Here is a 24,492-nt window from a genome sequence, read left to right as displayed (position 1 = left end):
GATAAGCAAGCGTTCCGAGTCAGGAACGAACTAACGGGGGCCAATAAGGCCGCCTTCTGTTTGTCTTGCAGCTCGCAATGGCAGCAGGAAAACGGGACGACAACCAGAAGGGCCCCGATCCGCGGAACCTAGGACAGCCGTATCCTGTAGATGAGAACGCCCATAAGCTTATGTTCGCGGCCTATTGGATCCAAGAAGTCCTGGGAGGAAACGTCGACTTATCCTCACTGACACCTGACAACTGTCTTGCATGTTCCAATAGGCTGTCTGTAAATAGGCCTTTGTTTGATTTATTGCCATTAGTGTTTAACTTTAGTAGTATTAATAGTCCCCTTAATTGTTCTTCCTCCTTTGCTCAGTGGCTCCCTATCGTGCAGTGGACAGGTTGTACAAATGATTATTTTAACCCCATCTCCCCCCGTGTCTTTCCTATTTTTAATAAAACTTCGGCACGTTATCTAGGCCCACTCCCCTTGTCACCCGGACAGAGACCCATGGCGTCCCACTGTTGGGTGTTTTATGGCAATAAGGGACGACGAGGCCGGTCAAACTCACCCTACTGGGTAGGCACGTATCCAAACTGTTCCCAAACCCTTATCTATGACAACGTATCCCACGGCAACGCTGTTATGAATCGGGACACCCCCCTGCCGATAACCAATAAAACTGTCGTGGAAATAAATGTCATGGACCCACCCTTTAGTGACTTCTTTAACCCTCTTAGGCACACCTATTTTTATTCTAGTTGGGTTTTAAATAAGTTAAGACCCGGTCACTTTTGGCTATGTGGCGAGACGGCCTTTGCAGCACTCCCCCCCAATCCCAAAGGTATATGTACCATCGGGTCTATCCTAATAAAAGGGGGTGGTCTTTATGTCAAGACCCGGCAGCCCAGTTCGGCCGGGCGGGTTCGACGTTCTTGGGGATGGTGGGAGAGGGCAAAGGGTGCGTTATCCTCTGTAGTATCTTCAGCGGTTTCATTCAACCCCGTGGGATATATGTTATTGCGTGAGCAAGTATTATTCCAATCATTGGCTATTGAAACGCTAGCTAACACCACTGCACGGGGCTTCAGCTTAGTTAATCAGCGGTTAGATGAATTAGCAGAGTATTCTTTTCAAAATCGCTTAATGATACAATTTTTGTTATAATCACGAGATTTTTGTGAAACCCTCATATCTATGTATCCGCAGTTTAAAGATAAGTGCTGTATCTCTCTTTCTTCTATCTCTGGAAACTTAAGTGAAGTGATTGATGACCTTCAGGCCTTGGGAACTGCTGTGCGTGAGTCCAGAGAGACCTTCCGCTTCTGGTCATGGCTGGAGTGGCTGGGCCTTGGTGCCTATAAGGCTTATTTTCAGTCCCTTTTGGTGTCGCTCGTGGTGGGCCTCTGCCTCCTCTGCCTCGGGTGTGCTTTTGTTAAGGCCTGTGTTCGGCGGATGGTGGGAAGTGCCCTTATTGCCTCGGCCACTGAGACGCATCCGCTCGTAGGAGCGGACGCTGACTCGGACACTGAGGTTTAGGTACGTTGGGTGTTGTCGGCCGGAGCATGGGGGCATGTTGGACCCCCAAGTTGGGCCCTAGGGCCAGGCAGCTAGTGCTCCGGCCTCCACCCCCAACGGATTTTTCCCCCAGCCCCCATAGCTGCCACTGATCATGTAGCTGCTTGGAAAGCAGAACTTGTAACAGGAAAAGCAGCCTTGTGGTCAGCCGGTCTGAAGGGACGAAGTTCCCCTCACGACGGTTGCTACCTGGGTAAGGATGTAGGGGCCCGACTGCCTCCCTTGTATGGGCATAAGCCACTCGCGACCCCACAATTGGCTTATCACAAATTATGACGAAAAATTCGCTATATATTCCTGACCCCCTCCTGGGGACGGGGGGAGAGAGAACTCGAATTCCCGTCGAACCGTATCCAGGATTGATCAACCTGGCTCTCTCCTGGCTCACGCATTCCCCAGAGCCTGACTGCTTGCCGGCCGTAATGAAACTTTTGTGGTTTGTATGTGTAAGTATAATTAGTTGTTAAGGATATCTGTACATCTGTATTGTTAGATAAGAGGCAGAGACTGGTTCCAGCCGCCCCAAGGCTCCTGCTAGGGGAAACCCGTTGACCAGGAAACCTTGAACGCAAGGGGGACCAGTTGAGCCTAGCAATTTGTGTCTACTAAGATTAGTTGCTGCATTTATGAGTACTCACAGCACCAATATCACTTTTATTAACCCCTGGGACGACCTGAATAATTACTGGGACTTAGAAAAATACCAGGGCCAACTTCTATTTGTAATTGTAGTGTTTGTGTTATTTGTTCTAGTATTATATTGTAAGCCCAAGCTGTAACTAATTGTGTTATCCCTTATCCTTATCTGTGACTCCTTTAATAAATCCTTAATTTTTAACACTACGCCTGATTGCTTGCGTTATCCCCGTCACTGCCCTTGGGCACTTGTCACCCCCCCCCGGGGCATCCAGTGATCGAACCTCCGCCCTATTCCAACGCTCATTACCCGGTAGATAACGGGCACCTGGTGGCCATATCGGTGGAGCAAGGGGCGAGAGCAATCTGTAATCAACACAGTGCAGACATAACCTTTAGTTTATATGGAAAAAAATGAAACAAATTCTCAGACTCACAGAAATGTAGGGCCAGAAAGGATCTCAAGAGGTCATCAAGTAAACATAGGGCACCCCTGACAGGTGTTTGTTCAATCTGTTCTTATAAACCTCCAATGACAGGGATTCCACAAACTCCCTGGGAAGCCTTGTCCAGAACTTAACTACCCTCATCAGGAAAAACTTTCTGCCTATATCACACCTAAATCTCTCCTGCTGCAGATTAAGCCCATTACTTCTTGTTCTTACCTTCTATGGGTACAGTGAACAATTGATCACCATCCTCTTTATAATGTTCATTAGCATATTGGAGGACTGTTAACAGGTCTCCCTTGTCATTGTCATCTCGTGAGCAGACAACCCTAGTAGTCTGAGCCAGAGTCCACAGTCATGAGACAGGGGTCAAGTATCAGCTGGGTCAATATACCAGGAGGTCAGAGGCAGGAGACAACTGGAGATCAACACCACAAGTCAGATGCCAGGAGTCACACTGAGTTGGGATGCCAGGAAACCAAGCCAGGGGAGCAGCAGCAGGAAGCACAAGGCACACACAATCCAGAGCAGCACAGAGGCCAGTGGTTCAAACATCTTCCTGTTCTTGCTGCTGGCTTAAGTAGGGCCAGTGGGCCAATCTGCTGCTCTGGGACTCTGCCAGTTGGACCTCATGGGTGAAGTCACTGGGTCTGGGTGTCATTGGACCCAGGTAAGCAACTGTCAACAGTCTGCCTGGTAGAGGGTTGGAGCATGACTGCTCCCATAAGACTTGTTGGCCCAAGTCTGAGACCTAAGGGTTATGACATACCCCACTTCCCCTGAGGTTTGGTCCAGGTTTCTCAGGGTATCTCCTATGACAAGGGTGGGCAAACTATGACTCACGGGCCACATCCAGCCCACCAGCCAATTTAATCTGGCCCTTGAGCTCCTGCTGGGAAGTGAGGTCTGGGGCTTGCCCCGCTCCTGCGTTCCAGTTGGGGAGCAAGGTCGGGAGCTGCTTCCCAGGCACGTTGCTGCAGCACTGCCCAGCTCCCGAAAGCAGCGGCATATCCCCCCCTCTGGCTCCTATGTTTAGGGGCAGCCAGGGGGCTCTGTGCACTGCCCCTGCACAAGCACTACCCCTACAGCTCCCATTGGCTGGGAACAGTGGCAAATGGGAGCTGCAGGGGTGCTGCCTGTGGACGGCGCAGCGCACATAGCCACCTGGACATCCCTCTGTGTATGAGCCACGGGGACATGCCGTTGCTTCTGGGAGCTGCTTGATGTAAGTGCTGCTCAGATCCTGCACCCTTGAGCCCCTCTCATGCTCCCACCCCCTGCCCTGATCCCCCTCCCACCTTCAGAATCCCTTGATCCCAGCCTGGAACACTCTCCTTCAACCCAAACCCCTCATCCCCAGCCTCACCTCAAAGCCCGTACATCCAGCCGGAGCTCTCACCCCCCAACACACCCCAATCCCCTGCCCCAGCCCTGATCCCTCTCCCACCCTCTGAACTCCTCAGTTCCAGCCTAAAGCACCCTCCTACACCCCAAATTCCTCATCCCCAGCTCCACCCCAGAGCCACACCTCCAGCTGGAGCCCTCACCACCTCCTGCACCCCAACCCCAATTTTGTGAGCATTCATGGCCTGCTATACAATTTCCATACCCAGATGTGGCCCTCAAGCCAAAAAGTTTGCCCATCCCGTCCTAGGGAAGGCCTGAAACTTGGTGGGAGCATGAATGTTTTCAGCTGGCTCCCAAGTGTGTTCCTCTGCACTATAACCTTCCCTGTCAATCAGGTACCATAATTTTTCCCACTTGACTTCATGAACAATGGATTTCTCTCATGACCCAGTGGAGGCGTTGTGTGATCTGTATGAGGAAATGTATTCCTGATGTATGGTTTTAGAAGTGAGATGTGGAATACGGGGTGGACTCTAAGAGACTGAGGGAGCTGGAGCTTGAAAGTGATCAGGTTGATTAGTTGCCAAACCCAGTACTGGCCAAGGAGATGATAGTCTAGTTTCTGTCATGGTCTGTCTGTGTGGAAGTATTCCATTAAAAGCAAAACCTTTTCGTTTATGGAGTAGGAAGGGCCCTGTTGTTGTATTGTTTGACTGAGGATGGCAGGCAAAGGACAGCTGCACGTGGACACCTAATAACACAGGGCCTCATGTCAGAAGTAGGCAGTAATCTGTGCCCCCCCAGCTGAAGATGACATGATCTGGGAGGCCATGGAGATGTTAATCCAGAGCTGGGTAGTTTCCTCTGCTGAGAGTAAACCTGTGCAGGGAATGAAGTGAGCCATCTTAGATATGCGATCTACCACTGTCAGGATGCTTGTGAAATCACTAGATTCTGTTAATCAAAAGAAATGGCCTCTCAGGGCTGAGATGGGGTGTCCAGACATTGGAGGAAACCATAGGGTTTCTGGTGAGGGATGTGGGTGCAGGAAAACACCTACAAAGGTCTTTATTGTGGGTCGCATTTGGGGCCACCAGAAGAAATGAGACATTAATTGTTGGATTTTGTATTGCCCTAAGTGGAAGGTGGAGTTATGGCACAGTTGAAGAACCTCCACTCTTGCTGATCCTTGGGGAACGTGGATGGGATCCCCTCATAAACACAATCACCTTCTGGGTGTCATGTGGTTCTCAGTTGATAATGGCTAGCTTGTTGGGTGGAATTCCATAGACAAAGGCAGAGTGGATGACCTCAAGCAGGTCCTGGTGGCTAGCTGCATTAAGGAAATCATGGGTCTTGAGAATATGTAGGTCAAGGGTCCAGTCACTCGCCTCAGTGGCTTGCTGCAGTCACCAGTCTATTCCTTTGCTCCCGGACAAACTGCAGTCTGTGTTGGCCACTTCCCTCAAGGCAAATGGGGGCAGCCGTAGCATCTTATCTGCCCTTCCTCCAGGGCCTCAGTCTGGCAGCAGTCAGCCAGAAGCTCCTTCTGCTCTGCTCTGCTCTGCTCTGCTACCCGGCCCAGCACTTCTCTAGCCCTGGTGCTCCTACGCAGCCATCCCTTCTCCCTAGCAGGCCAGGGAGAGACTGCACTCTGCTCTGTTGAGCAGCCCTTTATATATGGTCCCTGTGGTCCTGATTGGCCACTGCAACAAGCCATCTCCTGATTGGCTCACCTACTGAGCCTTCCTCTAATTAGAGAGTTCTGCTCAGGCTCCCTCTGGCCTGCTTTAATTCTTCCTCTTCCTAGTGTGGGGCAACTGCCCCACTACACATAGGTTTGGGGACACATCAGAAACAGAAGGCAGCTTTGGCTCATAAAACCCCAGAACCACTGGTGGTTCCCATTGAACCTTTCAGGCAAGGGTATTCCAGGTCCATGTTCAGGGCAAGACACTGCAGGTCATCTTCACAGCATGGTGTTCTCAGCTATGAGCTGCCTCACTTGCTTCTGCAGCCATTGATTGTCCAAGGTCAGCTACATAACTTGAGCCTGCAGGACTTGACTATCCACCTGGAGGCGGAGGGCTCACTGGGGTGAGTTCGACGCTTCTGGTGGCCACAGTAGTGTTGCTGGGTCCATCCTTCTCACATCAGGCTCAGTCCTGCAGGATTACTATGGTCCAAACAAGCTGTCACAGCCAGGTTGTGGGCAGCCAGACTTAGTGGTCAGAGCCAGGGTCTGCAGTCGTTAGACAGGAGTCAAGAGTCGGCTGGGTTGGGATACTGAGAGGTCAGAAGCAGAAGACAAATGAGATCAGTACCCTGAGTCAGGTGCTTGGAGTCTTGCCGCGTTGGGATGCCAAGAAATCTAGCTGGGGTGGGGGACGGCAGGCACAGGAAGTACAAGGCACACTGTCCAGAGCAGGGTGCATCCTCATTGTTTGGACAGTTTCCTGTTCCTGCTGGTGGCTTACGTATAGCCAGCAGGCTCTGCCAATTTGATCTTAGAGTACAAAACCTCACACTGGAGGCTCCATGGGTCACAGGTAAGCAGTTGTCAGCAGACTCACAGGTGGAGGGTTGAAGTGTGGGCACTCCCATGAACCATTTGAGACCTGTAGGTCAGTCTTTTCTTAAGATGAAACATGACTAGTTTTTTTCAATCTTTCCTCAGAAGCAAGGCTTTTAAAACCCAATATCATTTTTGTTGCTTCCCTCTGCAGATTCTCAATCTGTCCATATGCTTTCTAAAGTTTGGAATCCAGAACTGGATGCAGTACTCCAGCTAAAGCCTCATCGGTGCCAAGTAGAGCAAGATAATTACCACCAGGTCTTAGAATCACAGAAGATTAGGGTTGGAAGAGACCTCAGGAGGTCATCTAGTCCAACCCCCTGCTTGAAGCAGGACCAACACCCACTAACTCATCCCAGCCAGGGCTTTGTCAAGCTGGGCCTTAAAAGCCTCTAAGGATAGAGATTCCACCACCTCCCTAGGTAACCCAATTCAGTGCTTCACCACCCTCCTAGTGAAATAGTTTTTCCTAATATCGAACCTCCCCCACTGCAACTTGAGACTGTGGCTTCTTGTTCTGTCATCTGCCACCACTGAGAAGAGCCGAGCTCTGTCCTCTTTGGAAACCCCCTTCAAGTAGTTGAAGGCTACTATCAAATCCCCCCTCGCTCTTCTCTTTTGCAGACTAAATAACCCCAGTTCCCTCAGCCTCTCCTCGTAAGTCATGTGCCCCAGCCTCCTAATCATTTTCGTTGTTCTCCGCTGGACTCTCTCCAATTTGGTCACATCCCTTCTGTAGTGGGACTGATGCAATACTCCAGGTGTGGCTTCACCAGTGCCGAATAGAGGGGAATAATCACTTCCCTTGATCTGCTAGCAATGCTCCTACTAATACAGTCCAATATGCCGTTGGCCTTCTTGGCAATGAGGGTACACTACTGACTCATATCCAGCATCTTGTTCACTGTAATACCCAGGTCCTTTTCTGCAGAACTGCTGTATAGCCAGTCGGTCCCCAGCCTGTAGCGGTGCATGGGATGCTTCCTTCCTAAGTGCAGGACTCATCAGATTTCTTTTGGCCCAATCCTCCAATTTGTCTAAGTCACTCTGGACCCTATCCCTACCTTCCAGCGTATCTACTCCCCTCAGCTTAGTGTCATCTGTGAACTTGCTGAGGGTGCAATTAATCCCATCATCCAAATCATTAATAAAGATGTTGACAAAACCAGCCCCAGGACCAACCCCTGGGGCACTCTGTTTGATACTGGCTGCCAACTAGACATTGAGCCATTGATCACTACCCATTGAGCCTGCAATCTAGCCAGCTTTCTATCCACCTTATAGTCCATTCATCCAATCCACACTGTTGATGCATAATCAATTTGTGATTCACTTTAAACCCCTAGAGCCTTTTCAGCAGTCCTACTGTCTAGCCAGTTATTCCCCATTTTGTAGTTGTGAATTTGAGTTTTCCTTCCCAGAGTGTAGTAGTTTGCAATTGTCTTTATTGAATTTCATTGTATTGATTTCAGACCAATTCTGTAATTTTTCAAGATCATTTTGAATTCTAATTTTGTTCTCCAAAGTACACAGAAACCCTCCCAGCTTGAAGTCATCTGGAAATTTCAAACCTCCACTTGATTATGCAAGTCATTGAAGAGAACTGGACCCAAAACAGAGCCCTTGCACACCAGTAAATATGCCCTCCCAGTTTGACAGTGAACCATTCATAACTACTTTGAATACCGTCTTTCAACCAGTAGTGCACCCACCTTATAGTAATATAATAAAACACCCAGAAAGAGAGAAAGCTACTTTATAGGATTCTCACAGATGAATGTCCAAGACTGGGGACTAACCAAGGCACAGGCACTATAGGCCCACACCTAGGCCCTGGAGTCACCTGATGAATGCATGATCACCTTTTGTTAAGAAACAGAAGCAGTTTTCTAGCCCACAGAGTTATATAACTAGGGCAACTTGGGGCTGGAGTAAACAAAGGGGTGCCCCCTGCTGCCACACCTGCCTCTTCTAGGATGCTGAGGGACCCCTGCTTCCAGTCTTATGTGGAACCTGCGTCTTTGAAAGGGAAAGGAACTCCCCCACCCCCCAACGCTATCACTCCATGGACGAGGGGGAGATGAGAACCACCGAGCAGCAGGAGCTGAGGCCTGACGAGTGAAGTCATAGGGGACAGACTGTGGTGCTTAAGACCCCAGGTTGCCTTCATCTGTCCCTGCCAATGGGCAAAATGTAGTTGATTAAAGTCTGATCTTAAGAGTTATTAGAATTTTGTTTAGTAATCACCAAGCTCATAACCTTGCAAACAAGTAGAGAATCACAATATTTAATCTCCAAAACCTAGTAGCATGAATTGTCATTAGAATCTACTTACCACAGTGATGATAAAATAAAACCTTTTTAAAGAAACCACAGCCAAAGGGTCCTCAGCCATTAATGGTTGTAATCTACACCTGCAATGGCCAAGGGAGCCTTGGAGTCTCTTAAGTATTAGTCACAGGGCCAAACTGTGACTGTTACAATCAGGGCCACATTATGGCTAGCCCTGCAGGCATGAATTACAGAGGTGAGAGTTTAAAGAGCCCCTTCTGCCTACCCTAGCACAACTGCACAGAAGACAGACCTAGTTTAGAATTAGTGTTACAGCATGGCATGATCTGATGACTTTATCTCCCCCCAGGCTATAAACCTTGTGGGGAATGGGAGTTGTAACATTGGCGGACCTAGGAGTCAGCTGAACACTGACTAATACATAACCGGAACCATTCTGGCTCACCTGTGTTGTTACACCAAGTATTAGAGTTATACAAATGAGTTTAGTGTTCAGAGTTCATGAAATGTTTGTAAATTGCTGCATGCATTAATCTCACTTACAGTGTCCCATGTTATAAAGCAATATTTAAGTGTTTGGTCTGTAACTGTAAATCACCCAACAGGAGAGAAGTAATACGCAAGTGTGAAATAGGAGTTTGGCACACCTTTATCTCATGCCCAACAAAAGAAGGTCCACCAACACCAGACAAATTGTTGTGGAACATCAGAGGACAAAAGACTTTATTGATTGCTTCCCCCTCCACTCCCATGAAGAGGAGATGTGCAACTGAATTCCTCCCAGCAGCTGAACTTGCAACTCGAAGCAGAACAGGGGAAGGAATAAAAAGCCCTAACAAGGAGACACTGTATCTTTTATGCTGCTTGGACTTATACAAAGCATAAGCAAAAGCTCCCCAGTGATTGGCCTGGGTTAGTCTTAAAGGACATATAGAGCTTGCTTATTATAGAAGCTTTTATTAATTTTGAAAGTTAAGACTGGAATTCATTTTTGTGTATATATGTTTACTTGCTTTAACCTTGTAAATAATGTTCTTATTTCCTTTTCCTAGTTAATAAATCTTTAGATAGTTTATTACAGGATTGGATACAAGTGTTGTCTTTGGTGTGAGATCTCAAGTGCAATGAACCTGCAGTAAGTGATTGGTCCTTTGGGACTGAGAGTAACTTGAATATTGTTGTGATTTTTGGTGTAAGGGGCCATCTATCACAAAGGCAGGCTTGCCTAGTGACAAGATTGATTGGAGTGCCCCAGGGGACTGTCTGTGATTCCATGTTAAGGCTCTTGTAGTGCTTGAGAAGTCTGTACATGATCCTTGGTTGGTGAAATCTAACTATAGAACTCACAGACAGATTGGGGTTTGTGCCCTGCTTCTTCACAGCCTGCTTTGAGGCTGGTCCTTATGCTCTTGAGCCACTGCAGGACAGCCTGACAGACCAACTTGAAAAGTGCTTTTTCCTGGCATAATCCCTAACAGTACCCTGGAAAAACTAAGTCAGATTCTACCCTATGCTGTTGTCTCTGGCAGCACAGGGAGTTGAAATGACCATTCAGAATCCTCCTGTCCCACATAAAGCGGACGTAATGGCTCTTTGACAAAATATGGCCCTGCGAAAGGGGATGTCACTTATTGCATCAGAGTTTATGGGAACAAATAGTTTAAGAAATGTTGACTGTGTATTTCAAATTAAAAAGTAGTACATGCTAATCAAATAGCAAGCAGAAGGAATTGTGCTAGTCCACTGAAGAACACATAGTGGAGGTAATTCTTTTCTTATTTATTTAAAACTTTTATTTACCCTTGCTTAAATAGGGGCTGTATCTGGCACTCAGTCTGTGCTAGACTGTCACAGCTCTTACTCTGCTGCACAGAATATGACTCTGCTACTCTGTCTGTGGTGAGAAGAGCAGGGTCTACTCATCTGATAATCCCTGCTGTGAGCAAATGGCTAGGGAGGAAGCAAAGAAGAGCAGAGTGGGAGGAGCCATGGATTTGTTACTTCTACCCACTGGCTAGAGGAGATAGTTGGGTGCTGAGATGGGAGTGAGCTGCTCCACAGAAAGAGGTGAAGTAATTTTCTCTACCAGAGCAAGGGAGGAGTAGATGAGGAACTGCGACTCTGAGTCATAACTGTATCCTTGCTCTGCTCCTGAGGTGATATAGCTATCCACCATCCCTTATTCAAGGCAGAGTATATAGTTACAGTTTATACATTGGTTGAACTCTTACAAAAAGCAATGACAGTTTCGCATGAACAACTACTACAAGACCAGGCCATAGTACATGGAATACTCCAGTTGTAACCTCTGGGCCAGGTTGCAACACCCTTACTCATCGAATAGCACCTTGTTCCACAATTGGTGTCAGCATGGCACAGCAGGGTGTCAGTATCTGTACCTCTGGACTGGCAAACCAATGCAGAAAAAGTCTTTTTTTCAAAAGGACAATTTAGTAGCTAGGTTAGCTACTGAGATTAAACATTGTTTTACCAGGGAAAAAAAGCATCATTAATACTCATATAAAATATAGTTTTGTACCTATTATTTGACTCTGACATGTACTTGTGATGGTGTCCTCTTCATCTTCCTGCTGGCTTTCTGTGACCAATTTAGTCTGCACATAATACAACAAAAATCAAGTAAATAAAACATCTTTCACATGTCTGCTTTTGGTAGCATAGACCAAAAATGGTGGGAAGCCATAGCACTTTTGTTTTATTGTTTCAGCTGATTATTTACCTTAATTATCCTAATATCCTTTCAGAAATGTTTAGCTGCACAAGTATTAAAAGTAGGAATATATAGTATGTCTCATTCCATGAAAGATGTCTAAAGATAACAGCTTTGATTCTAAATCCTCTAATAAAAGCCATGATATGCAGCTGTCAAGAAAAATTAAGACTTGGGGAGATGTAATTCCTCAAAAGGAAATTACTTCTGCTACAATCCATTTTAATAAGAATACAGAAATACACTCAGGTCTCATGACCCTGTATTTGTTTCTCTCCAGGAGTATCAGGTGTCATGCTTTATGCTAAGGAAAATATGAGGTGAACTTAATGTGTGACATGGTATCTCCTCATTCGGTTTGCAATCATCTAATTCTGGTGTCTTCTTTTCCACCTGTTAAAAGGCTAGCTAGAAAGCCAATCATATTTTTAAAAAATGAATCATGCACAAAGATTCCTATACTGATCTTTTCTATTGCACTGTAGTTAAAATGTGTGATTCCAGCCTCATAGATTTTCTAGGTGATGCTTGAGAGGACTGCATAATTCACACTTTTTCTTCTCTCCTATTCATAAAAATGGGTGCACAAATAGTTAAGCTTCTTCCTAGAATGCATTTTGTCAGCCTGCTTCTTACATGTACAGAGAAAAACCTCTTCAGTGTGCACCACGTGTGGCTATAATTCAGATCCAAGGGCGTATGTTTTTTCTTACACCATGCTAATATGTATAAGTCGAACAGAAAGGAAAATACTTGCTAAGGCTGTCCTGAAAGAGAACAAGCCCTGAAGAAAAATTCACTCTTTCACTGCTTGGTGCTCTAGTTAATACTTGTTAACTGCCCTCCATTGCCCTAAGCCACTTCCAGGATCTATTGTACTTTATAAACATTCAAAGAAGTATTAAATATGCTTCTCAATCTAAAATCTTAGGATTCATTATTATTTGCAAAACAATTAGTTTTTTTTTAAAAATGTATCATAGGCCAGATTCTGCTTGTCTTACTCACAGAGGTAGTTCCACTGACTTCTCATAACTAGCATTAGTAAGTCAAGTTAGTTAAGCTCTATAAATTTGCAAAAGTCACATATTCTTTAAGTGGAAAGATTTTATAAGAACTTTTTTCTTGGGGAACAGAACTCTTCAGGGCATGTGGAATAAAAGAAGAATATGTGCATGGTTTTACTTAACTGACTGATAAAGTAATCTTTTCACATTTAGGGATTGTGTCACAGCCAGGATATAAGCAGCCTGACCCAGCAGTCTGAGCCAGATCCCACAGTCATGATGCAGAAGTAAGCTAGGGCAGCTAGGGCAGGATATTAGGAGATGAGAAGCAGAAGACAAACTGGAGATCAGCACCAAAAGTCAGGAACCAGTATCAGGCTGGGTCAGAATAACTAGAAAGTCAGAGGCAGGAAACAAACTGGAGGTCTGGACCCACAACTTGGATGGCAGGAAATAAAGGAGCAGAGGAGGGGCAGGAATGGAGCAGAGCTGTTTCAACAGCTTCCTGTTCCTGCTACCGGCTTAAGTAGGGCCAGTGGACCAATCAGCCACCCTGGGGCTCCAACAATTGGACCTTAGGGGCAGAGCCTGACACTGTGGCTGGTCTTCATGGGTCCCAAGTAGGTCCTTGTCAACAAGCTGGGTTCAAGACCCATAGATCATGATGGATTGTATGTGTCCTGCTAATTTTATTAAACTTCATGATAGAGGTCTATGTCCTTGGGTATTCCAAAATGCCCAGAATGCAATTCAGGGAGCTGTATGCAAAGGTGGCTCAAATTTCTCACTTCCACGGCCCTGATTCTGGTGCTACTCTGTCCACTTCTCCCCCTACACTGTGTTACAGTAGCTGATGAAAACCTAGCTCAGGACTAGCATAGAATTGTCCTGACCATGCCCCCATTTCCATACTATGCCAGCAGTAGTGAGGGTGTGGCATAATTTACCCGTAGGCTGACTGTATGTCACTTCATGATCACTTTTCCTGTGGAATGAGCCACCATAGACCACTTACAGAGGTCTTGCAGCCAAAATATACTGGCAGTGCCATTCAAAGCTGTTGCATCTCACCTGAAGTAATGGCCAATGCTCTGAACAATTTGAGGCCTGTGTCAGAAGAGAACATTTGGGGTGTACCGTTTTGTGCCTATAGGACTACAAGTGTGAGTGAGCAGCATTTGGCCCCAAAGGTACCTTTTTTGATTAACTTAATCATAATGCATTTGGTGGCTGTGTATCCCTCCCAAAGGTGTATGCTCAAGCTTGCTGTTAATGAGATGCTAGTTTTATCTCTTTTAAATATGAGAGCCAAGTAATGGTGCTCTCTAGTATAAGTTGCACAAAAATCAGAGATAAGTGCTGCATAAAGGATGGCATTATAGGCCCCCATGCCTTTAATTAGCACTTGGAAAGAGAAAAGATTTAATTCTATGAAGTATAAGAAAAAAGACTTGAAAAAACACTTTCTAGAATGTTAATGTTTAAAAGAGCTCCATGTTACTGTCAGGTTTTAAAAAAGCAGTACACACAATATGAGATTTGAAGTACAAGTGCCAGTTTCAGTGTTGACCCTCATTACTGAATGTACTTTACATTGTTAAGAGAAGAATAATCCTCTTAGTTTAAGGTTTTAAAAAAGATTTATGCTGTTTTCTCAAACAGCGTTTATTTTTCCTTTTTATAAAAAATACACAATGGTCTATGCTACCACATGCTAGTGTTTTCAATCATAGATATCTCTCTAAACAGAATCCTCTGCAATCTTCTTCAAAGAAAGCAGGCACCAAAGAATAATAAAAAGAGCTAGAAATAAAATGCGTGAACTCTGAATTTAAAGAGTTTCAGTTGTTTCTCTTGTATGAGTTTGGAGAACAAGCTGAAATTCCTCTTAATTTATAAATCCTATTTAACAGCATATTTCTTTCAAAAATTAGACTTAAGAGCACAAAGTATGTCCTTTCATTTTCTCTATTCTAAATGTCCTCAACATGTTGGCACTAGTTATTTCATTTAGGAATTAAACTCAACAAAATTCATAAGGAATTCACAACTGAAGCAACTTGAATTTTAAAAAACAGTATAGTTACAATACTTTGATTTCCAGTTTAACAAAGGGACGTATGGTATAAGATAGGTAATGCCTTTCCACCATGACTAATTTGTCCTTAAAAGCTAAATAGGATAATTTCTCCCATTATTTATGTATATTAAGGACAATCTTTGTACTTCACTGATAGTGTGTTTCTTAAAGAAGAAGTGTGTTTCTTAAAGATATACTTAAAGTCCTAAATGACTGTTATTGTTACATTTAGAAAGACTTTACAAAATGAGAGACAAAAAGAATAGCAAATTATTGCAGCGTTAGAAAATAATAAGAAAGCAAAAAAGAAATTGTAGAAGCAATGGTTCAGAGCTTTTTATACTTCTGTACAGTGACAATATACCCTAAGCTGTCAGGACCATATTAAATGGGGCATAGTTAAATTGAGTGGCTCTGATAAGGGGCTCCGCTTTGCTATCAAAGTTCTAGATCAGTTGGATTGAATTTCCTGCATATTGCACATTTCCAGACGTTCATTCTCTCTCTTTCCTTTCAGTGACATTACAAGGGCAGCCTTAGATATGCTTATAATTTGTGGTTTTATAATGCAGGGGACATCTACATTTTCAAAGAAGAGATGATACCACAGAAGCCAGGAGCAAAAAGTTTTCCAAAGCATTCATTCTGTCAATGCTTTCTGAGAGAGTTTTAAAAAATGACCTTGTATATCCTTTTAGTAAAGACATTATTTGCATGAAAATACAGATACACATTTGCCTGGACTTGAAAGTATGTCTGTGATACTGTAACCTTAAGCACTCTGTAAACTAAGAGGTTTTCCAATTCCCCTTATGAAGCCTTTTGAAACTTGCTTTACCCTTCAAATATGACCCAGAGAAATATTTAATTACTTCCTATTTCAAATTTTCTCATACGAAATGGTAGCATATGCTGTATTTTAATAACCCATTTTGTCAGAACAAAAATGATATGCTTAAATTAATGCTGTACACTGTACACATTTGGTACAAACATTCAAATTATTTTGCAAAAAGGGAAAATAATATGGTTAACACAACTATGAAGAGTGAAGAAAGTTATTATGATACAAAATTAAATGCAGTTAGAGTTAAAATATCTATATACCACTGATATTTGAAATTTTATAACATCATGGAAGAAGTCCACTTTAAAGGAGAAATCACTCTCAGCTGAGTTCTAAGATTAATTATTAAAATGTTCACAATTAAGGGTATCTTTAGAGTAAGATCTTAGGTCACAATTCTGCAAAGATTTACACATTCTTAGCTTTATTCATTTGATGCACAGCAAGCACTACTCACAATGTGTAAAGCTAAGCAAATACATGCATAACCTTTGCACAATCAGGGCTCATGAGCTGACAGTGCTTAAAACAATTTTCCTTAATGCTCTCTGGACAAATTAAAGTATCAGATCCAGTTAAAACTATAGAGAAGCACAAAATTCACTTCAAGGGGGAAATTTTTCAAAGGTACAAATGGTAGCTAAGGGGCTTAATTCCCATGGAAAGTCAAGTATCCAATTCTCACTTGTGCGTTTGATAGTGACAAACATCCTTAAATCTGATTCAGTACTTTGCTTTTTTCCCCATTGTTTTACACTTTTTACTTTTTAATGGTTTCAATCGTATCAGAAGAATGTTTGATGCAAGTGTATAGTTTTCAGGGGAAAGAAAGGAAAACTGTCCCCTTATTTCATTGTGCTGCACTGTGATTATGGCGTCATTGTGCAAATATATTTACAGAAATTGAGTTGCCAGTAAAAGCAGTACGATCTTCATGAATAGTCAAACAATCTGGCCCATAATCAAACTGTCAGATTTGGCATTAATTCATAGTTCTCTAGTTCTTTCTAATTCTTTCTACTATATATAAACAATTATTGTATTGTTTGCCTGTACTGACAATAAGAAACAAAGCACATCCAGAAATTAATTTAAAGGGAAATAATGTTTTTGTGCACTAAAGAACTTACCAGTGTCTCATGCTGCATTTCCATATCAGCTTTTATTTTGTTGTTTTTCTTGTGGCTTCCTTGAGCGCTGATAGAGTTGCTGGGAAGAGAGGAGCCCTGGGAGCTGCCCTTCGACACACTCCTGTAGGAAACATTATTTGATCCACTTTCTGTCTGCTGAGCTGCTTTCTTATCAACTCTGCAGGTAGAAAGTGATTCCTCTGATAAATTACATTGCCCTTCTTCAAGCACTCTACTTTTCCCATCCCTTTAATGTTTAAAGTAACCTCTCTATATCGTTCTGTCTCTAGACCTTTGAGTGATAAATGTTTCTAACTAGTCTTGATCAAATCTGTCACTTGCAATTTCAAGTAGTATATCAATTTAGTCTTTCACATACAATGATTTATTTTATATTTAGAATTGCTGTGGGGCAAACTGGGAATCACTGTACAATGATTGTTGAGTGTCTTTGTGGCCTAAGGTTATGGTAGCTGTAAATGTAATTATTTCTGGCTAGTTACCAAATACACATTTGCTGGTTACAATCACTGAAAATGGGAAAAATAAAAAACATGTACATAATTTTCCTGTTTCAAACCATATGCCTACATTCCTGGTTTCTGGTATAGTTTGAATTCCTACAATATTTGATCAAATTTATCATTCTTGGGGGGAGGGATAGCTCAGTGGTTGAGCATTGGCCTGCTAAACCCAGGGTTGTGAGCTCAATCCTTGAGGGGGCCACTTAGGGATCTAAGGCAAAAATTGGTCCTGCTAGTGAAGGCAGGGGACCTTTCAAGGTCCTTTCCAGTTCTAGGAGACTGGTATATCTCCAATTATAAAATAAATAAATAAATTTCAAAGACCATTGGTTTGGTTAACATGAACCAGATTATAATTTTATTGCTACCATTTTCCCCTAGAGATTAAAATCTTGATATGTACAAAACAAATGCTGCTATTGTAACACCAACAGATCCCAATCATCAGCAGGTGGGATTCAATCTGCAGTCTCTGGAGTTTAGTGCATAAGCTTGGTCTCGGGGCCACTGCATGGGACAAAACACCACACCCAGCAGGTTTTGGGTTACACTATGCATTCCTGGTCTAGAAGAAACATTCTTGCATTCTGTTTAACACTGAGGATGCACATATAGCTGCAGAGAGAAAAAAAACTGCACATCTCAAATTGTTTCATAAAGTAATTACCTGTTTAAAAGTTCTTTCATAAAACTGTCTTTTGCTGAACATGTGATGGTGGAGGAAGCACTCTTTTGAAAACACCTAATCTGGCCAGGGATGTCTTGCGAAGCTTTTGTATTCTTTTTGCCTTTCAAAACATCATCTAAAATGTCACTATTTTCGGTTTTCTTATTAAATTCATTTTCTGCTTCACAGTGTTGATCAGTTTTCTTTTTATCTTTTTTTTTCTCTGACTTTGCCTGCTTATTTCCAAAACCTGAACCTTTTGCTTCTTTCTTTTCTACCTTTGTTTTAGGAACATCAGTTTTTCTACCATTCAGGGCTGGGAGTTTACTCTTACGAAAACCAAACCAGCTAGCTATAGAGGGCCCAGTCTTTTGTTTCATCTCGGTGCTGAGAGACTTGATTTGCCCTTGACCCTTCTGCACATTTTCCTGGATACACAACATGACTTTTTCTTCTATTGTAGGTTGCACAACAGATGAACTCAAAGCACTGGTAACCTCTGAGTTTTCTGATATCTTTAAAGAGGTTTCTTGTCTTTGTGACTTGCTTGCTTCAAGTTTACGAGGATATTGTATTCCATCCAAGTTTTGAAATGATGAAATTTGTTCTGTTGGAATAGTAGGTGATGACTCCAACTCCAATTCTGCTTGCATGATACTTTTTTTGTTTAGTGGATGCTGTTCAGAATTCTCACTGCTTTTTTCATTGTGGACAAATATATTTGGTGAATCTTTCTGAGAAGGTGATTTGTTTCCCTCACATTTTGAACTGTTGTGAAACAAGTCCACTTTTGGAGATGTTCTGAATGGTAGTCTGCTTGGGCTACCATGCTGACTATTGGAACTACTCATACTTCCATCAGAACCTTGTCTAGAACAGAATTTTTCTGGGACTTTTGAAGTATCTGAAAGGGTCTCTGATGCCATTGCTAACCCAGGACTGGCCTTGATTTGGAATCCTTCCATGGTAGAGTTCTGCCTTGTTAAAGAATTTCCTCTTTCAGAAGTGTTAGTAATAATCTGAGTTCGTACTTTTCCTAGCCCTTCTGTCACAGGGGTAGCTGGCTTTTCCCCTGTATGGATGCTGAAACTTTGACTACGGGCTTTTGCTCCATTCATTCCCAGAGCCGGTTTTAAGTATGTTTTGCTACTAGAAGAAACAGATCTCTTAACTAATTTGTTTTCTAATCCATCTCCTCTGTCTACCATCATGCTGCAGTTTTCAGGTGAGTGAGGTGATGCTGTATCAATAGTAAGTCCCATGGAAAAATGATCTCTTATTTCAGTATCGGCCTTAGTGACTCTTAATTCCGTACTCATTGTTTCCATGGTGGTTAGACACATGGATTCATCCTGCTTGTACTTACATGAACTCACATTGCTTTTGGAAGCTGCATTTATACTGTCTTTTTCTTGTTTTCCTGGTACAGTAGAACTCTTCCTGAGGAGTTGGGGAGATTTTACAAGTAGTTTCAGTCCTGCAGGGAGACGGGTTTTAAGTCCTTTCTCATGAGAGATTTGGATAACATTTGTCATGTCACTGCCATGAAACGATAGTGGCAGTGAGGAACGGTTAACATGAGATAGAAGAGGCTCACTACTATTTGCTGTTTGACATTGTGGAGATGTGGGCAGACTGTTTGGCATCTTTTGTGGCTGAGGCACTCCACTGCCATTGGATAGTCCTTTTTTGCCTGAATATGTGCTTTGTGAGGAAACCGTTTCCAGTGACACACAAGCTAGAGAGAAAGTCTTAGCTGTCCGTAATCCTGGGTTAGAAAGCCCCTGATTGCTGCAGAATACTGACTGATTAGAGGGTTTGGGGCAAGCTCTTTTTGTGAAAACTTTGGAAGGCCTTTGAGAGGTTCCAGGGGAGCTGTGGGACTGCTGAATCATGTTTTGTGTGCTCATTTCTCCATTCTCCTGAAGGTGAACTAATTCAATTTTGGCCATGAAAGGCATATTTTTTGTTAGCATTTCATGATTAGGTTGGTTATGAAAAGCAATAGGGTTTGCAATTCTTTTTAAGGGTGACAATTTAAAACTATTTTTTGCTGTTTCATTGGGAACAGTTGTGCCTGGCTTTATGGATAAAGGTGGAGAATGTTCATAATTTGGTTTTATCAACAGTGAAGTTGACCGGCCCGGAGGAGGGGGGGGTGATGGGGATCGGGTTTCTACAATTGCTAAATCACAATGAATATCTCTGGTTGGGGGCTCTCCATAGTCACTGGGCTCTATAAGGTGCTGAGGCATTAATGGTGATTCTGAAACTTCATTCTTTGGATTCTTTGTCCAATCAGTTTTGCCTGGAATTTTAGAATTTTGAGGAAGATGGGCAGGGCGCTTTGGAATCTCTATGTCTATTTTCGAATCCAGATTATGAGCTGGACTTTGTGCCTTTTTGAATCTTGACAGTTTCATAGGCAGCAAAACTGGTGATTTTTCTAGGGTTGTTGGGCCAGATGATAAGGTTGCAGCAGACTCCCCACTATCTGTCACCTTAATTTTCTGTGGTGAAAACTTACTTCTGCTGGGTATTTTAGTCAAGTTTTGGTTTTGATTGATACCTGCATGAACAGTGGAGATGGAATTGGCCTTATATGATACATTGTACACTGGCTTCACTAGCTTTTGTTGTAGAGTATTTTGCAACAATGCTCTTCCAAAGTGTAATGATTCACTGCATGTCATGGGGACAATTGTATTTTCATTCCCTACGTTATTCTGAAGAGTCCTTTTCTCGATTTCATCTTCAGGTGTTTCTAAAACAGTGTAGTTTCTAGCATCAGTTCCTGTCTGCAAATTAGCTATTCCCTGAGGTATAAATTCAGTGTATTCTGCATTGGGCCCACTTTGTGGTCGGTTGATGGAAATTTCATTTCTGGTCACAGTGACTACTCCAGTTTGATGTGAACTGAATTCAATAGGCTCGCCATCCTCAGCATCAAATATTACAGTAGTGCATTCTTCAGAAGAAGTCTTTTTTATAAAGTTTTGTTGTTTAATGAAATTACATGTCTTTGGCCCAAAATCTGACTGAGTGGATACTTGTTTTTCCTCTCCGTCAGTAGATACAAACTGAGAATTTTCTGTCCCTGCAAGCATGTCAGAGCTCTTTGTATGCTTGTCAGTAAAGGGAGTTAATAACAACTCCGATGGACTTTTTTCATCACCGCTTTCTATATGTAATTCATCCATGACTTCATTGTCATCAGTATCTGAAAACTGTAAATTAAGGTCCTTCCAACGAAGATTAGCAGCACTTTGATCTAGCTGTAGTACAGGCAGCTTAAGATTTGTGCATGATTTTACCTCTGACTGCAAATCATTGACAAAACTAGTTAGTTTTTCAGGTCTTTCCTTTGAATTAAAATATGAACCTTTTTCTGGTAAATGTTTCCCATTAGGCTCCCAACCAAATAGACTGTCAGAAATACTGTGGGTTAATTTATTACAGTAGAGCCTGCAACCTTTGCTTGGTACTTCATGCAGCAACACTAAAGATGAAGATTCATCATCTGCATCATCATGTGAATCTGAATCATAAGTGAAAGTTTTGTTGTGCTCGATGCAAACACTCCCTATTTCCATTGGCTTACAATGAGTTTGTTCTTCATGGCTGCCACATTTAATTCCAGGGGAATATATTCCTTCATTGGAGTCCATGCAATCTTTGTAACCCCATTTTGATATTACTGAAGATGGTTCAAATAATATTTTTCGTTTCTGTAACTTCTTCAGCCCTTCCAAAATGTAGTTTTCCTTGATACGAGTTGGAGGTAGATCATCTGTAGGACTAGAGAGGTTGCTTGGGAGTGAAGAACCAATGCTTATTCTTTTATCCCAGCTTATAGATGACTATTAAAAAAAAATAAGAATATGCTGGTAAGAAAAAAAGTAACACCTTTTATTTAATTGGTTATAAATTGCATTTGGTATTAAGTCTCATCTTGACAAACTGCTATCTTTGGAATTGATGACAATATTCTTTCTTAACACAATATTTCATAGTAGTGTGAAATGGGGAGGGTGATTGGTGTGTGGATGAGAGGGGTAAGACAAAGAGAGCAGAAGAAATTTGAGCGTGAAAGAGAAAGGGAATGTCTGAATGAGAGAGAGATTGGGAAAGCAGAGGGAGAGAATGAGGATAGTTGGCTTGAATTTAGGGGAAAGAGAAAATGGGAATCAATGAGGTGAGTGAATAAAAAGTGAGAACAGAGGATAGTGAAGGGGCTGGACTCATGCATGCAAACTTATGGTCAGGTGATCTGCCATTTCACATATGAGGAAAAAAAAATAAGGGAAGACTACACAGCATATATAGTAAATACTGCATATTTACATGAACTCCAGACCACTATGACATGCTGGGCCCTGGGAGAAAACCTCACAAACCCTACTTCTACTTCTACATTAAAGTCTGTGAAGTAATGGGTCCCCCTATAAGTCTAAGATAGGGGTTTGTTACTATTGTTATTATTAAGTGAAGAAGTGGGGTTGTTTGGGAAGTGGGCTTTGTATCCTGCAGTTAAGAACAGTATTAGCAGATGCTCTTGCCTGGATGTGACTCAGGCAGCTTAGAGACCAACCACGCAGCCCAGAAGACAACTAGGAAAGGTTCTGCACTATGGACCATTTATGGGTTTTTTCTTATAACTGATGCTTGGACTTGAGATAGGAGAAGTCGGTAGTACATCTTACGTTTATTGTTTGGCTTTATATGCTAACAACCAAAAATAAGTACAGCAACCCAGAAGGCAGAAGAGATTTTATTTTTATTAACCTGAGAGTTTGGTGTCTATTACTGAAGGAAACCCTGAGCTCCCATACAGTCCCCAATAGTTTTCTACATGGAAATCTCCTCTCTTTCTGCCTGTTTCAACTTACCTTTTTGAAAAGGTAGGAAGCACAATACAACAGAAAATGCTTGAGTATGAACAGCAAACAAAAATGCAAATTGAGCAAAAGCTAAAGATAGGCATAGCTAGAAAAGAAAAGGCAATTTTCTTACAGTGAGATAGAGTGTGACTGTGGTACTTTACTAAATTATAGCAAATGTATCTTTACCTTAAATATTACAGAAATTTCCTACCCTTCTGACTGCATAGACTGTGCTCCCTTCAGGATATGGTCAAAGCCACGTTTCTAAAACATTGGAAAAACTATTGAAAAATATACTATAGGGAAATATCTTCCTCCGGCAAGTTGATGCACTAGTTGTGACTTCATAAGAGTCTATGGGTTCTACCATTCTAAACATAAACCAGATTCACAGTGAAGGCCAAACCTGAATGTGATTTGTAAAACTTGCTTGCAATAGTTCTTGTTAAAATATTTTGCGTTGTTTTAAATGACTGTGATGCTTGTGAAAAGTGCTGGAGTGAATGTCCTGAGAAAATAAAACAATCCATTTATCAATGGTAGAGGCAGTGGCAATGTGAGCATCTTTGTGCCTCAAGGCCTCATCGAGAAGGACCACCTCAAAGGACAAGCTGGTAATTCTGGGTCAGGTTCTCTGCTGTACCCAGCTTCTCTGTCTAGCCCCAACCCAGGGCATGGTTTAAAGCAGTGTTGCTCTAAGATCTATCAGAGGGCAATGGTCCCCAAGGAAACATTGGCCAGCTGAGGATAGCCAAAATGCAGAGTGGTCAAGCCATACCTCTTTCCCACCAACAACACATCCTTTCTCACCTCCCTGGGTAGGGGGCTGCAGGGAGGGAAGCATAGGAGCCAGCTATGCTGTTTTACCTTCACTGGAGGCTCCTCAATGCCAACAAAATCCACAGCTAGGGGCATGCTCCTTTTATGCTGCTTGAGCTGCACATAAATAGCAGAGCAGGGCCAAGAATCTACCTCGCAGTCTTTGAACTCTAGAATGCTAAGTGTGTTGGTGGTTCTTCTGAGATGATCAACTGTCTACTGGGTACTTTACTCACACCACAAACTTCTTCCATTGAACATACATAAGATGGTAACTTTCAGTCACTATTTCCAGGGTTATATCTAGGGCCCTACCAAATTCAAGGTCCATTTTGGTCAATTTCATGGTCATAGGATTTTAAAAATCGTAAATTTAATTATTTCAGATATTTAAAATTGAAATTTCATGGTGTTGTAATTGTAGGGGTCCTGACTTAAAAAGAAGTTGGTGGAGGGGGTTGCAAGGTTATTGTAGAGGGGGTTGCAGTACTGCTATCCTTACTTCTGTGCTGCTGCTGGCGGCGGTGCTGTAGTCAGAGATGGGTGGCCAGAGAGCAGTGGCTGTTGGCTGGGAGCTGCCACCAGCAGCAGTGCATAAGTATGGTATTGCCACCCTTACTTCAGAGCTGGGCGGCCAGAGATCGGCAACTGCTGGCCAGGAGTCTAGCTCCGAAGGCAGAGCCGCCAACACCAGCAACACAGAAGGGTGGCATGGTATGGTATTTCCACTCTTGCTTCAGAGTTGGGCCCTTGACAGAGGTGAAAGTAAGCTGGTCCGATCCGGTCCGGTGAATCAGTAAGAAAGTGCCGACCGCATTGGCTGGGCTGCTTATGATGGCGGGGAGCAAAAAGCGCAGCTTCCCGGGGCTCTGGTGACGATTTAAAGGGTCTGGGGCTCCCAGCTGCTGCTGCCACCGCTGCTCCTGCGGCTGGAGCCCCGGGC

At 43.1% G+C, this 24,492-nt stretch overlaps 1 protein-coding gene across 3 annotated transcripts in view; it reads right to left on the bottom strand.

Moving 5' to 3' along the window:
* Positions 1 to 24,492, bottom strand: part of NCKAP5 (NCK associated protein 5) — a 634,612-nt gene that overhangs the window by 72,588 nt on the left and 537,532 nt on the right. For 2 of the 3 annotated variants that reach the window (XM_050915979.1, XM_050915978.1), the window contains 3 exons: positions 17,848 to 21,707; positions 16,657 to 16,834; positions 11,401 to 11,476 (listed from right to left, as the gene is read on the bottom strand). In XM_050915979.1, coding sequence (XP_050771936.1) covers positions 11,401 to 11,476; positions 16,657 to 16,834; positions 17,848 to 21,707 — 4,114 coding nt within the window. The remainder of the gene's footprint in view (positions 1 to 11,400; positions 11,477 to 16,656; positions 16,835 to 17,847; positions 21,708 to 24,492) is intronic. The other variant, XM_050915977.1, reaches the window with a different exon arrangement.

This window comes from Gopherus flavomarginatus, chromosome 10 (genome assembly GCF_025201925.1).
Source record: "Gopherus flavomarginatus isolate rGopFla2 chromosome 10, rGopFla2.mat.asm, whole genome shotgun sequence".
NCBI classification, from domain to species: domain Eukaryota; kingdom Metazoa; phylum Chordata; order Testudines; family Testudinidae; genus Gopherus; species Gopherus flavomarginatus.
This window is presented reverse-complemented; position numbering and strand designations above follow the sequence as displayed.